The 16,004-nt window shown below is 42.2% G+C and overlaps 1 protein-coding gene across 3 annotated transcripts in view; it reads right to left on the minus strand.

The window, feature by feature from the left end:
- The window catches only part of LOC121289122 (ERI1 exoribonuclease 3-like), a 453,717-nt gene that overhangs the window by 232,762 nt on the left and 204,951 nt on the right, over window positions 1-16,004 (minus strand). For all 3 annotated transcript variants that reach the window (XM_041208189.1, XM_041208188.1, XM_041208190.1), the window contains exon 7: window positions 13,055-13,154. In XM_041208189.1, the coding sequence (XP_041064123.1) occupies window positions 13,055-13,154 (100 nt within the window). The remainder of the gene's footprint in view (window positions 1-13,054; window positions 13,155-16,004) is intronic.

Genomic DNA, 16,004 nt, shown 5'->3' on the forward strand with positions numbered 1-16,004 from the left:
CAGATGTCTTGGAGGCTGGCTGTAAGTTGCGTCACTCAGGGTGAGATGCATAGTGCCAAATGGCACGTATCCCTGTGCCTGTCAGATATGGGAGATGTTGACACTCATCTTTTGGTGTATAGAAGGGTGAGGACTGCCAACCTGACGGGCACCTCAAGCTGGCTCTCCAGGGGGGTGGGTCAAGAGGATGGAATGATGTTGCAGGTAGAGGGTGGACTAATGAGTGCACTTGCTTACATTCAGGAGAAGAGAGCCATAATGCGCTGGAGTGCACACATATGGGTGGTTGGGTGCCCAACATCCTGATACTCTCCAGGTTTGAGATGGACACCCTGGACATGGAATGCAAGAGAGCAGCAAGGTCCTCAGTCTCAGAGAGGCAGGGGCCTCGGAGGATGATAAGTGTGCAGAGGGCAGACAAGATACTGGGGGAGTGTGCAAGAAACGCAGGGTCGAGGCATCACCAATTAGAAATTCAAATCCAGAGCACCCATCACTTGGCCACTCACAGTGCCTCAGTGAGGCATGTATCTGTTTTAGCAAGTAACCGCCGTGCTTGTACAGACACTTAGTCATGATGTTCTTAACTGACATATTTTGTTTCTCTCCCAGAAGCACCATCCTCACAACGCGTGGCTGGCCCAGAGGACCCGACCTTGACTCCTGAGGAGGAACCGCCGAGCAATGCACCCGCGTCACATCTGCTCTCTGCACCAAGCACCAATGGAGATATAGGTACCTTGGTGGGCTATAACAAATTCGCTCCATTTGGAGTGCACTGTGGTGAGGACATATCACACTCACATGAGGAGCTTGAGGAGGCATAGTGCGCCCACGGAATACTGCTAGAGACCAGGACCATGCTGAGTCTGAGGCAGGCGATGAGCCTCTGAAGTCATCCATCAGGCGGCAGATGCTTGACGTCCATCGGGAAGATCTGGCAGAGATCCCTGAGGGTCTGTGTGCCATGGTATCTGTCATGGAGGAGTCCGTGCAGAGCTTCAGCACTACGTTGATCCTGAGCACCGAGCGCACAGCCTCCTCCATTGAGAGAGTGGCGACTCTCATGGAGAGGCAACTGCAGGAACAGAATCAGGGGTTCCTGGGGTCACACTCGGACCTGCAAGCCCAAGTCTCTCTACTAGGTGCCTGTCCATCAATGGTGAGCAGTGAGGCCAAGATATATCTCACATTGGCGGACGAGCTGCCTGTAATCTCTGTGGACTCCTCTCACGGCGCTCTGGATGGGGGCACAGCTCCTCCGCCTCTCTGCCAGTATCTGTGGCATCTCCTGAGGCCGCAATGACTGAGGAGTGCCCAGCCATGTCACTGGTCGCTCCCTCCCAGGCAGAGATTGCTGAGGCCGCTGGCCAGAGAATGACCGCCAAGGTCATCAGGGTGGACATGACAGCAGAGTCAGCAATGCTGTTGCCAGCGGGGAGGGGAAGGGTGGGGCCAAGATGCAGCACTCAAAAACCTTAGTTTAAGGCACGATGAGCACAGGATGGGGTTTTCACAGGTGACATGCATTCATTTCGTCAGTGCTTTGTAATGTTTTTGTATGACTGTGGCAACTATATTATGTTTCATTCCTTGTTTGCAACTCTGATAAAGCTATAAAGCAACAATCTGTTTCAATGCCCCGAGTGTACCTCACGTTCTCCAGCGGTAAAGGCCTCATCAGTGCCTTATGAAAGACAGCAGGTGGAGCAAACTTTATTATAGACGTTATAAAGTGATATTGGGGTCATGGCATTGCCTTCTCAGAAGTGTGTGTGATGGAGGCGGCGCCCTTGCGCTGAGAATGAAGCCATGCCTTGGTAGCCTCGCTGAAGGACCGTTGAATCAAGGACTCTCTGGTGTCCCTGTCTCCCTCAAGGTTCATCAAGTCTGCCTCCTTGTCCTCACCCTGTGCCAGCCCGGGCTCCTCATCAGATCCATCTGTAGTGTCTTCCTCTGAAGCACGTGGAGCTGCCTCAGTAAACTCATCCTCGAGTGGGTCCTCCCTTGCCAGTGCCAGATTGTGCAGAGCACAGCAGACCATGATAATAGGTGACTCGTGCACTGGAGGATATTGCAGGGAGCCCCCGAAATGGTCCAGGCAGTGGAACCTCATCTTCAGTAGCCCTACTGTCCTGTTAACAACCGCCCTTTGTAGAGGCATGACTTCAATTGTACCTCTCTTCCGCCTCTGTCCTCGGTTGCTGGAGCGGCAGCATAAGCCATCTTTTCAATGGATACCCTTTGACACCCAGCAGCCAACCACCTAGCCAAGCTGGGGTCACAAACAGCCTTGATACCTGGGAATGTCACAGTATGCATGCATCTTGGGAACCGCAGGGGTACCCTGCACAGACTTGCACAATCTGGGTCTTGTGGTCGCACACTATTCGCACATCCTTGGAGTGGTAACCCTTCCTATTCAGAAAGGCACCCAGCTGACCCGCTGACACCTTGATGGCCACATGAGTGCAGTCTATGGCACCCTGAATGCAGGGGAACCCAGCAATAGCTGCAAAGCCTCTGGTTCGCTCAGCCTGGATGGCTTGGTCCGTCTGGTAATGAATGAATGTGAGGACCCATCTGAACAGAGCGTCAGTTACGAGCTTGATGCAGCTGTGGACAGCTGATTGGGACATTCCACACAGAACCCCACTCAAAAGTTTGAGAAACAGGTGAAGCCACTGCCCTTGTCTACTTTGTGCAGATCCCTCATGATTTTGAATATTTCCATCAAATCATTTGAATACCTCTATCAAATGGCCTAGCAAGCCAATCAAATGTAAGGCTGGGCAATAAATATCAACTTTGTTGGTGACTCCCACACCCCCCAGAATGAATAAAAAGTGTGGAGGCAAAAACCGTAAAATCATTAACAAAATAACTTCTATATTGTACTGATGCTAGGATTATGCTGAATGAATGAATAGAGAATGACCTTCATAATTACAATAATAATAATAGAAAGACACAGGTGAAAAACTGGAAATCTATGAATGGTTGAAGTACAAAGGCAAGTCCCTTGAGGGGGAAGTGGACATTTCAGGGGAAAATGGCTGGTGGAACTTGAGAGATGTATAGGTAAGAATATAGGAAACTTAAGAAATTTGTTGAATTTTTGAGATGATTGTGTTATAAAAAGGTTATTTGAAGGAACTATTATTTTCTAGCTTTTGCATTGCAAACAATTCTTTTTGAGGTCTTTTAAAATCAAACATTGTTATAATTTTCTTCTCTCTTTTATTGTTCTTTGAAGATGTGCTACTTTAGAAGGTTGCTTGGTGCAAAATTGCTGCCAGTGCCACTATTTGACTCAACTACAAGGAAGTGCACATGAATAGCCCTTTGAAGTCACCTTATGATCTCTTTTCTCATTTCCTAATTGATGTTACCCCTGTGCGACATCAAGGGTATGAAAAACTGAGTTTGTCTCCTCCCATTCCATGGCATTGTGCAGTTGCTTCAACCTTAGTGCCAACAGGGCAATCCGATACTAATGCAAAGAAAGACAAATAATGAAAACTTTCTTTGTCTTTTGAAAAGAAGCACCCATTGAGTACAAATGGCTATGCAAAATTCAATTTCCCTGCCAATTTCTTTTTATTTCTTCCCACTTGACTTTCAATTGTTATTCAACAGACATGAGTGAAGGGATGTGTAATAATTAGACCAGGAAGTGTGTATTTAAATTATATAATGAAAAAAATTTCTGCAACTCCCTCATTACATTTTTAGGGGAGGGAGGATTTTTGTGCGCATCAATCTATAATGTTTACTTGGAAATGGAATATTTTTCCAACTTCAGGGTCAAATACTCTCAGTTAGATTTACAATATTGTATCTCTAGAGCTGGCCTGCACTCCCTCAGAGAAGGAGGACATTGGGGTTCGGGGAAGGGAGATTCCTGGATCTTGGGAGTCGTGAAGAGCATTCTAGGTGATGAATGCAGGTAAGGGTCCAGCAGCGTTGTTAAAGCTAGAAAATGGAAGCACTGGCAGGGGAGTCCTGCAAAATACAATAATTGGTTGGGTGGGTGGGGGTGGACATAGCCTGCAAGTACTACATGACATGTTGTGGACGTCTGGTAGCAATAGGAGGCAGTGATACTAGGATCTCAGAGCATAGAGAAAAGAATCCCTGGATGTGGGAAATAGGAGGAAAATGCTAGGGTCTGAAACCCTTGACTTCTCTGTCCTTGCGAACAATCATTTGTTGTCACCTTGCAAATCTGTGCCCATCCTTCCCGGGGCTCTACATTTAATCTCTCCAATCAGGTTTCTAATCCCGCCACTGGTTCTTCTGAAATGGTGCTAAGACAGGTCAGAGCTATCTCAGTGCAGAGTGAACAGTTCCCAGCAGAAGAAAAGAAAACTGAGCCCATGCAAAGCAGACCAGATATTGGAATAGAGGCAGTTCACCAGAGAATACAATCTAAGTAGAAAGCAGTGGCAAAGGTGGAGGTCACAGTAAAATCAGCAGAGAGAAATTTTTGCTCATAATTTTGAATAAGAAAATACTGCTGTCAACCACAAAAAAGGTAAAAACAGGAAGAAAATTGAGATAGTCAATCTCATGATTCAACTTTGCAGCAAGAGGATCTTTTTGATAGGGACACAACAAATTAAAATAAGTTACTGAAATTAAAAATAATTAAAGATGATTAAAAGAATCACAAGGATTAAAAGCAGCAGGTAAGTACACTTTAGTTATAATTTTTAGGGGAATATTTTAACAGTCCAGTAACTGGTCCTTAAAATCCAACTTTTAAACACACTTACTGGTTTCCACATTGAGTCAATCAGATTTTATGTGCAGGCTGTGACTGATAGTGATCACTTTCTGCACAGTTGAGTTTTTAATAGAAATTTGTTTGTCATAAACCAATCTATTATAAACTACCTCAAATAGCTGTATAAAATGGATGGATTTGAATCAGAAACTGCCGGAGGAAGTCAGGAATAGGTTTATAACAGATGGAACTGAGTCACATTCTGCTTGAGGTGTGGTGAAAAAAATTATTTTGATCACTCTGAACCATTTTTAAAGCCTCATCAGTTAGAAAGCCAAGCAATACAGAAGAGTAGAGAAAACATTTAACTCTGCCAGCAGCATATTGTACTTTGGATATTAACAGGAGTCCATAATACAATAAAAATCGGTAAATCTTCCTTGCACTTAAAAGTAAAACATCTACTACAGTGGGCATTAATGTATATTTTATATATGTATCAAAGAATGGACTAAACTAATTTAAACTGAACCGCACCTCTAAAATCAATTAAATGAAAGTTGCAAGAATGTGAGAATTTTATTTGAGATCCTCTCAATTTGTACTGGATGCTGGCAATCTGCAATCACCTTGGGTCAGGCACACTCTCAATTATAATAATGAGGGCATAACATCTGACATGGATTGTGCAGTATTAGTGAAAAATAGCCAGACTGCGAGGCAATGGTGAGGGAGGGAAACACCAGAATTCCTATTTGTTTGGGATTCCAAAATGAACTCAGCAAAAGGTAAAGATTGGATCTTGTTTATTACCATTTTTGAGAAGGAGAAAGTCCCAAAAAAAATCTTAAAAGTAGATTCACTAGATTGGTGATAATGCTAATTGTAAACTCAAAATGTCAGTGAAGATATCTGCTGTAGACCAGGGTGTCAAACATATGGCCCATGAAACAATTTTATCTGACTTGCAGCGCATTCTCATGAAGAATAGCACGTGAATCTCTCAAACGTTGCTTCTAATAACCCAGGAGAATTGCATCCTTTGAATAATGAACTCCCATTCTGTGAGGTCATCCCTGCTAGCACAGAGATGCATGACTAATTAGCAACCAATTCAAGTTTGTGGTGCTTTTTGGACCTTGGAGCTACTTCATTAAAAAGAAATAGTAAGTGATAAGTAAAAGTCAAGGGCAAAAACCTAACTGGTAGGCTTAAGTAAATAATAAAAATTAAATAAATAAAAACTGATTTTAATATGGCAAAGAAATAGGCTAATAACCTAAACTGAGCAATAAAGGCACCAAAATAAATCAAATTAAATTCAACAGATAATCAAAATTTAGTATTACAGGTGAATCATTTAGCTCCAGAAAATGGTAAATAAACAAATACTGTATAATTAATGGAAAAAAAGAAATTTGGAAAGGCCAGATAACAGCATCAAAGGTAGAGAGTCAAGCATGTGCAGACACAGAGGCCTGATTTTTCACTCCCTGGTCAGGAACGCAGACAATTCTCAGCTCTGCAAACCCGACCTGGCAAAAAGTGGCCCACAAGGTTGGATTTTTGTTCTGGCGTATTGGGGGTTACGGGGGGTGGGGGGGTGCTGGCAGTCGGCAGGTGAAACGGGAGTCTGGTCTTCTGCCCTAGAAACAATTTGGAGGCAGCACTGGGACTGCTGCTGAATGCGGGGGCAGGCTGGGCAAAAAGGCCCACCTTGGTGCTCCAGCACTTCATAAAGAAGAAATAAAAACAAAAACAGGCCTCACCTTTCCTCACCATCCCCCCCACACGATCTCCATGCCCCATCCATGCCAACTCATGCCACCACATGGCCCAATGCTAACCTATACCTCTCTGTCCAACCCCCACAGCCCTTCGTACTCTATGCCAACCTATGCCCTTCTACCCACTCCCCCACAGCCCTCCATACCCTCCATGCCACCAAATCCCTATGGCCTTTTATGGCTTACATGTCAACCTATGCCTCTCCACTGCCCCCCATGTCCTTTTATAGCCCCTTTGATATCCCATGCTTCTCCAATCACAACCGATGGCCTTTTTCAGCCCCTATGCAACCAATACCCCTCCACTGACCCCCACATGGTCCTTTATAGCCCCTGTCAAGTTTAATGCCAACTCATGCCAACCCATGCCCCCCAACTACCAGCCTTTGCCCTTACACCCTCCATGCTAACTCACCCAGCATCCACATTGGCAGACCTCTGGGCTTATGCTGAGATTAATAAAGTTCTTCTGTGACTATTGATGAATTTGCTATTTAAAAAAAAATCACTATAATTGACAAAAAACTCATTCACTACATTTAACTTCCTTTTATCCCTTAAGGACAAGCACTTGGATTCATATTCCCACTTCAAAGACTTGAAAAGCACTTGGAACTGTCAATTAAACTGTGAACTGACAGGCACCCCACTGTGCTAATGACAGGTTGAGAAATTAGTCATGCAGCACAAATCCTTTAATGGTAACCTTCTGGTTTATATCAATGTTTAGAATGAAAAAGCAAGCACTGATTTTTTTCAACATTGCAAACAGATTTTTCAAATATTTAAAGTGCAGATGATTTAATGTCTTGACAAACTGACAGCTCCCTTTGACAGCTCCAATGAACTTGATAGTTCCAAGCAGTTTATCCACTTTTTACGCACACTCAGGTCCACTTTTAACAATCGCAAAGGGCATTTGACTTCTCCCAAAGGGCATTTGACTTCTCTCAAAGGGCACCTGACCTCTCCCAAAAGTGTCCCTGGACCATATTCAAAAGGATACCTTTCTCCAGAAAGGTACTCTATCTCTCCAAACTCTGATAAGTTTAGACTTTCTCCTACCAGGTCTAAAATGCACATGTTGTATTTCCCACTGTTTCCTGTGAAAATCAGATCAGACTGAAGGCAGCTGCACTTTAAAATATGCAGCTGTCTCCATAAACCACAGGTGAGCAAAGTTCGGCCCGCTCCATATTCCCAACCCTGCAAAAATCCCGACAGGTCTTCTGGATTCGGTCCTCTGAAGCCATTTTCACAACGACAGAGAGCCTCTCCATCTGTGGGTGGAGTCTTCTGATCCCGCCAGCAGCCAGAATCATAGCAGGTGGGAGCACTTAGTTTGGCAGGAGGCAAAAAATCTGTTTCCCAACAGTGGAATGGAGTGCGTGAAATTTGTTCTCCTGACTTTCAAGGCTGGTTAAAGGCAGGTCGAGCTTCCGACAAACAATGTAGGGAACCCCATTTGCATGCATTAGCATCTTATGCATGCTCATTAAAAGACCACCTCGTTGGAATTAAGTTCGCCCTCCAAATTAAGTTCCCCGCCAGCGAGAGCTTAGAATGTTCAGTTTTACGGCTGTATATAAAGTGGCATGCACCTGGTGAGCTTTGTGGTTAGTAGATGCTGCTTTCAGCTTTTTGGAGACCTCGGATAACTTCATTCATATCAGGTGCTGGTAGTGAAAGCTGCGCCAAGGCTGTACACAGAAACAATGTGGTTTTAATGGGTGATTTTAATTTCTACATAGATAAGGCGAAGCAGAATAGCTCAAATAGTAAAGGCAATCAATTTCTCGAACAAGATGTTTTAGAACCATCAAAGGATGGTTCCAAAGGTTCAGCGATCAGCTGCAAGCCACAATTAGTTTACAATCTGACTGTAAGGGAACATCTTGTGAGCAGTGATCATAATATGATTGAATTTGAAATTGCGTTTGAGATGGAAAAGCAAGTGCCACAACCATGGTTTAAATTTAAGAAAGTGAGCTCTGAAGGAATGAGAAAATGTTCACCTCAGTCTAACATTGACAGGTATTCAAAGAAGCTTTTGGTACAAGACCAGTCCATACCCTCAAAAGACAAAAGCTCCACTTGTGCAGTTAAGCATGAGGTAAAGTGAGGTAAAAGCCAGGCCAAGATTTTCACCCCAATGGAGAGGCTCTCCGTTGTGGCGAAAATTGCAGAAATGCCCAAAAATCAGAAGTCCCGCCCCTGAACACGGAACTTCACATTTTCAAGGGTGCGGCATTGGGTTGGGGTACGTTCACACATGCACGGTTTTTGGAGGCCGCTGGCCATTTAAATCATCAGCCACTTCTGCTGACGTGGGGATTTGGTAGGCCAGGACTGATGTGTGTAAATTAGACCAGGTAAGAGCAAGTCTGGGTTTGGTGGATTTGTTTGGATAGCCAGGGTACCCCTTTGGAGAGGTAAGGTACCCCTATGGAACTGGTTCTGGGACACCTTTGGGGAAGGTAAGGTGCAGTTTGATGGAGGTCAGGTGCCCATTGGAAGTATTAAAATTCGGCATAAATGTGCGTAAAAAGTACATAAACGCATTATTGACAAGCTCACTGAAACTGTCAACAGAACTATCAAATGGAGCTATCAAAACTGTCAGAAGCACCTGTCAAAGGGAGCCGTCAAAGGGACCTATCAAGCTGTCAAGGCATTTAAATTTCCAGCCCTTTAAATCTTTGAACAAAAATGTCTGGAGTGTTGAAAAAATGATTGCTTGATATTTCACTCTTTGACATAAACCTGAGGGATCTATTACATGATTAGTGCTGCTTGACTGACTTTACAACCATCCATTATTTCAGTAGGGTGCCTGCCATTTCATTGATTGACAGCTACAAGTGATTATAGACTCTTTGATCTGGGATTATGATTTCCATGCTTGTTATTACAAAGGATTGAATGATATGTTTGTTTTTATAAGGTTTTATTTAGTTGAAGGAATGCAAATATTATAAATGAATTTTTATGAATGAGAGTGTTTTTTCAATATAGCATAGTCTGCAATAAATATTGAGAACTTTATTTTATAGAAGGTTATTTTATCTCATTTCTGTAAGGGTCTTGAGGTCTGCCCATGGTGGATACCAGGTGAGTTCGTATGGTAGGTCTAAGGGCAAAGGGTTGGCATTAAATTGACACAGGGGCTTATAGAGGACCAGGGGAGGTGGGTGAAGGGGCATAGGTTGGCAGAAGGACCATAAAGGCCTATGGGGTGGATACAGGAGCATAGGTTGGCACAAGGGCTATAAAAGGCCATGGGCGGGGGGTGGGGGGGGAGGCAAGTTTTGATTTAAACAAAGGCTTAGCATTTAAGTTTTCCCTGGTGCATTCTCCATGGCAGCACCTCTACTAACCAGAGTCCACTTGCCAACCAATCAGCACCCTCTTCTCATTCAGTATAAATTGTTGTTCCCTTTGAGATTTGGTAATCTTACATCCGTCCTGATGAGTGCAAGATGAAAAGCTTCAACAGCATGCTTTGTATTAATCTTTTGGACACAGTGCTAGAGCCATGAGACAGGCCTCCCAGCCAGCCTGCCTCCACACACAACAACCTCCTCACTTCTTCCTGGGTTCACCCACCCCAGCTTCTAATCTAGCCTGCACCCCCCGGACCGAAAATCCAATGTCTGGGCAGCCATTATTAAAGATCAAGTTTGTGAAGCCAGGAATTTTCCCATCTCTGCACATCTGACCCGGCAACAAAAACGTGGGCCCCAATATCACACTAACGGAAAAGGCTTACACAAATTCAAGTACGAATAGAAATTTAAAAAGCAGCAAAAAGATCAGAAATCAAGTGATAAAGAGGTACAAAATAGGATTATGAAAAATCATGAGGGATATCAACACTAATAGTTTAATTTTTTATAAATCTAAGAGAAGCTGGTAAGAGTGAATGTGGCCTATCAGAGAAGATGCAGGTGATATTGTAATAAATAATAAAGGTATGCCAAACTTAGTAAATTAATACTTTGGCCTCAGTATTAACTCCCCCATCATAGTGAGAGAGAGGTTAAAATATAAGAACGGGGTATACATTCTCAATGTGGGGCATGGGTTTTGTGTCACATTTAAATCAGGCTTCCAAAGTGCAAATTGATATGCCTTCTAACAGGAGGCTATTAGCAAAAATGTAAGTGCACAAAATTGGAGATATTGGTAATTGTTTGGGAGGTAAGGGACAGAAAAATTAATAAAGGAAACTTAACCTGATCGTGGGACGTACAAGTGGTGTTCCCCAGAGATTTGCACTGAGGGCTCAGTTTTTCACCACATACATCAATGACTTGGATGAAGAAACATGGTGCTATATATCCAATTTTCCAGCTGACACTAGGTTAGGAGGTACAGTAGGTTGTGTGAATGGGAACAGGATGTTAGGAAGGATCATAGACGGCTTAAGTGAGTGGGCTAAACAGTGGCAGATAGAGTTCCATGTAGGCAAGTAAGATCAACAACTTTGGATCCAAGGAAGGAAAATTCCAATACTTTCTTAATGGCGGCAGACTAGGAACATTAATGAGCAAAGGGGTTTGGTTATCCAGGTGCACTAATTACTAAAAGCTAATGTATAGGTACAACAAGTAATCAAAAAGGATAATGGAATGTTGGCCTCTATCGCAATGGGGATGAAACATCAAGCGGATGATGTAATGCTTCAGTTGTGCACAGCCTTGATCTGACCCTGTTTGGAGTATTACATTCAGTTTTGGGCACCACATCTCAGGAAAGGTATATTAGTCTTGACGGGGTAAAAGTAGGTGGTGGTGGTGCAGGGCTACAGATTTATCAGAATGATATCAAGATGGAAAGGGATAAATTTGAGAGTAATTTGCGACATGACAATCCATAGGATATACAGCACAGAAACACGTGATTCGGCCCAACCAGTCCATGCTAGTGTTTATGCTCCACTTGAGTCTCCTCCCATCTTCCCTCAATTAAATCTACTATCATAACCATCTATTCCTTTCTCCCTTAAAATGATTATCTAGTTTCCCTTTAATACATCTATACTATTCACTTCAATTGTTCTTTGTGGTAGGGAGTTCCACATTCTTACCACTCATGTTTTGTTTCCTTCGGAATTCCCTTTTGGATTTCTGGTTGATTATCTTACGTTGATGGCATATGGCAACTTAGCATGCTCTGGAAGAGCAAATCCTAACACTTTCCATGAGTGGTGAGTTTTCCTCAGCTCATGTCTGGGTCTGTTGTAGACTTATTGACAGTGATTGATTGCCATGATTAGTCAACAATTGTATAATTTACATCACATGATTGCCAGAATGGTACACAGCAAACTAGAAGGACCATGGTCTTTTTTTGTTTAGCAATTCATATGTTCCCGTGTGATCGGTGACCTGTTAATTTATTTTACGTGGCTAGTTGAGAATATATCTGGAAATTCTCTCCTCTTGTCATACTGCCGCAAGCTCCTTAACATATTGCCAGGCCCTAGTTCTTATATTTCAACTCTTTCTTGGACTCGAACGCAAGTTCTATCGAAGGGTCATGAGGACTCGAAACGTCAACTCTTTTCTTCTCCGCCGATGCTGCCAGACCTGCTGAGTTTTTCCAGGTAATTCTGTTTTTGTCCTAGTTCTAAGGTCCTATTCAAATACCTGCACCTCTAACAATCCTTTTTCCATAATGTACTGAAGTGCCATCTAGATCATATACTCAAGGCCTGGAGTGGACCTTGAAGTGGTAATCTTCTTTGATTCAGAGGTAAAATTGCTACCAATTGAATCAAGCTGACATTTATAAATCTGAGATCCAGTTGTGTTTACTTATGTTACAGAAGAACCGAAGAGAGAAATCACTGCAAGGTTTTCTTCCCTCAAATGCTAAAAATATTTTAAACATTTAAATCAATAAAGTTTATACCATGAAATAAAAAGTTACATATAAATACTAAAAACTTAAAAATAAAGCATGCATGGCTTCTCATTTCTACTTTATGATAAAATTTTGAATAGATTGTACAAGTTTTCTTCACAGTAAGTTAAACGGAAAGGAAAATTAAGCAGGGTATATAAACAGGAAGAAATCTGCTCATTTTACGTACACACCGAAGTTGAATTTTACCCTTATTATGCCTTATCTCTGGCAGGAAAAGCGAATGTACCAAGATCATGTGGGAGATGCTCCATGGATCGGCTTATACGGAAGTATGCAAGTCATATAGTACATTTTGCTGGTATGAGGCATTGCTACAATAATCAGCTTTTAAAGGTTGCTACTTCAAAATTTAAAACTAACCAATTCATTTCACAAATATATTGCAGAAACATATATAAAAAAAGAAATGCTAATTATTAAACAGTATTGTAGCTGGGCAATTCAGAAAAGCCCATTATAGATTATTTTGATTAGCATCAACATTCTATTTTTCCAAGTCATAAATTTGAAATGCAAATAATATAAACAGCACACATGGACTTTTCTTTCCACATAGCTCCATGGTTATTTGTGGATTTTAGATCGATGGCAAATCCAATGTACTCACCAATCCCACTATGTAGTTTGCCAATATGTTGCAAATTCAACCCTTTGATCATAAATGGTAGTCCGTTCTTTGGATAATTTCTCATCGCAAAGCTGTATGCCTGTGGGGGTCAAAAGAAATGAAGATGTATAACTAATAAAGAATTATGCATACAAAAGCAAAATATTGCCAATGCTGGAAATCTGAAATAAAAATCAAAAATCCTGGAAAAGATTCAGCAAATCAGGGATGTTAGAATCAGATCTCTCAAGACTAAATTTTTCTTTTACAAAATAGGACGTGGCATGTTCTGGACATTTGGATGTTAACCTGGGATTGTTTTTTAAAGGAGGTCATAAGTTCACCTTGGAACTGTCAGCAAGCAGGCCTCTTCCAAGAAGGTACTCGAGGAAGATCTGGTTGGTTGTTTTCAACTGTAGTCACTTGAATTGATGCGGGGAAAAAAACTGAAAAGGAAAGTTGGTAACTTGCTGGAAACCACATGGGTGAGATGGAAAAAAACATAAGTTTTGAACCTGCTTGTTTTCAAGACAGTCTTGTTGGGTAACAAGCTGAGGAAGGAAGGCTACCCAAGCTGGTTCCCTCTCTCTATCTTGCCTAAAATTGTGTGTGACCATCAACCTCTAGCCAGAGAACCCACATCTGAGTATAACTAATCTGTATTTGGACCTGCAAAGCTGAGACCAGTTGGTGAGAACTTCCAGACATCAACCGGGACCAGCGGTCTTCACATGAGGGAACTCCAGGTTGACAGTGTCAAGACCCTGTGGACTTTATCCTTTATTTTATAACGCCATCCTCCAAAGCTCAATTCTGCAGAGATAGAGACTCTATCTGTTTGTCCTTTGTTTTTCTGTGTGTGCATGTGTGTGTGTGCTGGGGGAATCCTTTAGGAATGAATAGATAGTCAAACTTCCATGTTACAGTTGGGTGTTAACCAGTACTTGCAATTTGTGAAAAGAAGTTTTATTTTAAAATAAATTAATCAATCTGTGTTTTTTGAAAGAAGCCTGATCAAAGTTGCTTTTCTTGTGGGTACTAGAAGTATAGGTAAACAATTGGCCATTTCAGTGAGAAAATTAAACATTTAAATTGATGGTTTGGCCTGTGGAGTAGTGGGGCTCGATAATTTGTCCACTTCTCCCATCCTGGTCATAACATGAATTGGAGGCTCATCCAGGATTTGAAACACAGGTAGTTGGATGTGGAACAATAATTGTTAGGGGATAAAGGGACGGAGTCCAGGTTTCTTTTACATTGATAAACTGAAATGGCGTTAGAAGTTGCTAAGATTTTTCTACAGATGGAAAACTTAACCCTGAAATTGTCCATTTTGGCAGGAAGAATACAAGAGAAGCATATTATCTAAATGGTGAGAGATTGCAAAGCTCTGAGGTGCAGAGGGACCTGGGTGTTCTAATGCACGAATCGTCAAAGGTTAGTGTGCAGGTACATCAAGTAACTAGGAAAGCTAAGAGAATGTTACTGTCTATTGAGAGGGGAATTGAATACAAAAGTAGGAAAGTTATGCTTTAGTTATACAGGGCATTGGTGAAACCACATTTGGAGTACTGTGTACAGTTTTGGTCTGCTTATTTAAGGAAAGATATAAATGCATTGGAAGCAGTTCAGAGAAGATCTACTAAACTAGTAACTGGAATGGGCAGGTTGTTTTACGAGAAATGGTTGGACAGGCTAGGCTTGTATCCACTGGAGTCCAGAAGAGTAAGAAGATCCTGAGGGGTCTTGATAGGGGGATATGGAAAAGATATTTCCTCTTGTGGGAGAATCTAGAACTAGGGGTCACTGTTGAAAAATAAGGGATTACCCATTTAAGACAGAGATCAGGAGAAATTTTTTTATCTCAAAGGGTCATGAGTCTTTGGAACTCTTTTCTTCAAAAGGCAGTGGAAGCAGTGTCTTTGAATATTTTTAAGGCAGAGGTAGATAGCTTCTTTTGATAAACAAGGGGTGAAAGTTTATCAGAGGTAGGTAGGAATGTGGATTTGAGGTTACAATCAGATCAGCTATGATCTTAGTTAATGGCAGAGCAGGCTCAAGGGGCCAAGTGGCCTACTCCTGCTCCTAATTCGTATGCTCGTATGATGATGACTTCAAAGTCATTGCTCATACCCAGCCAATAGACTGTCTCTTTTGTGAATCTTCACGTCAAATCTATGCATATGTGTGAGCGATAAAGTTGTTGAAGAATATCAGGTCACAAAGATGCCACTGCGATGACAAGCCTGCCTTTAAAAATGACTCCCTGGGAGATGCCTAGCTCGTCTTGATAAGGCCAAAATGTTCGTGTTCGTGGACATGCTGATTTGAATCAGGCAATCCTTCAATTAGGGTTTTCTACAATTTCTACATTTCTTTGTATAGCTGTTGGAATTTGCGTTGTGCAAAATGTACCAGATTAATTGATGGACATGCACTCTGCTGCAAATGTAATGTGCAGCTCACTTGAAACTGCCAATCTTGTCAAAACATTCATGGATATTTTGAAATTAGGTGGAGAACTGGAATGATAGCAGTACTTCCTGAGGTTGATCTGCCATATGAGGTCTGACTGATTCCATGTATTGTTACTAGTGTGAGGTCACAGCATGCAGGTAGACTTGCGATTGTCAGGCCGTTAGTCTCCATGATAGAGAACATCTGTGGCACACAGGAGGATTGCTTGTACTTGCACTGTAGGATTATGGAACATGCACATGGAATCAGTGAACTGTTGTATGCTGAAAGTTTCACAGCAATAGGTTTCATCATGGCTTTTCATGTCTGTGGATACACACGTCTTGTAGAATTCGCACGGGTAGTATGTTGGCATTTGCCTCTTTGTCAATTTTGGCCAATGACGAGTAGTTACCAACTTTCTTAGAGCAGATAATTTGAATCTTGGCAAACACTTCAGATGGCAAGATGGCATCAATGTTTTCCATGAGAT

The sequence above is a fragment of the Carcharodon carcharias genome, chromosome 16 (assembly GCF_017639515.1).
Source record: "Carcharodon carcharias isolate sCarCar2 chromosome 16, sCarCar2.pri, whole genome shotgun sequence".
Lineage (NCBI taxonomy): Eukaryota > Metazoa > Chordata > Chondrichthyes > Lamniformes > Lamnidae > Carcharodon > Carcharodon carcharias.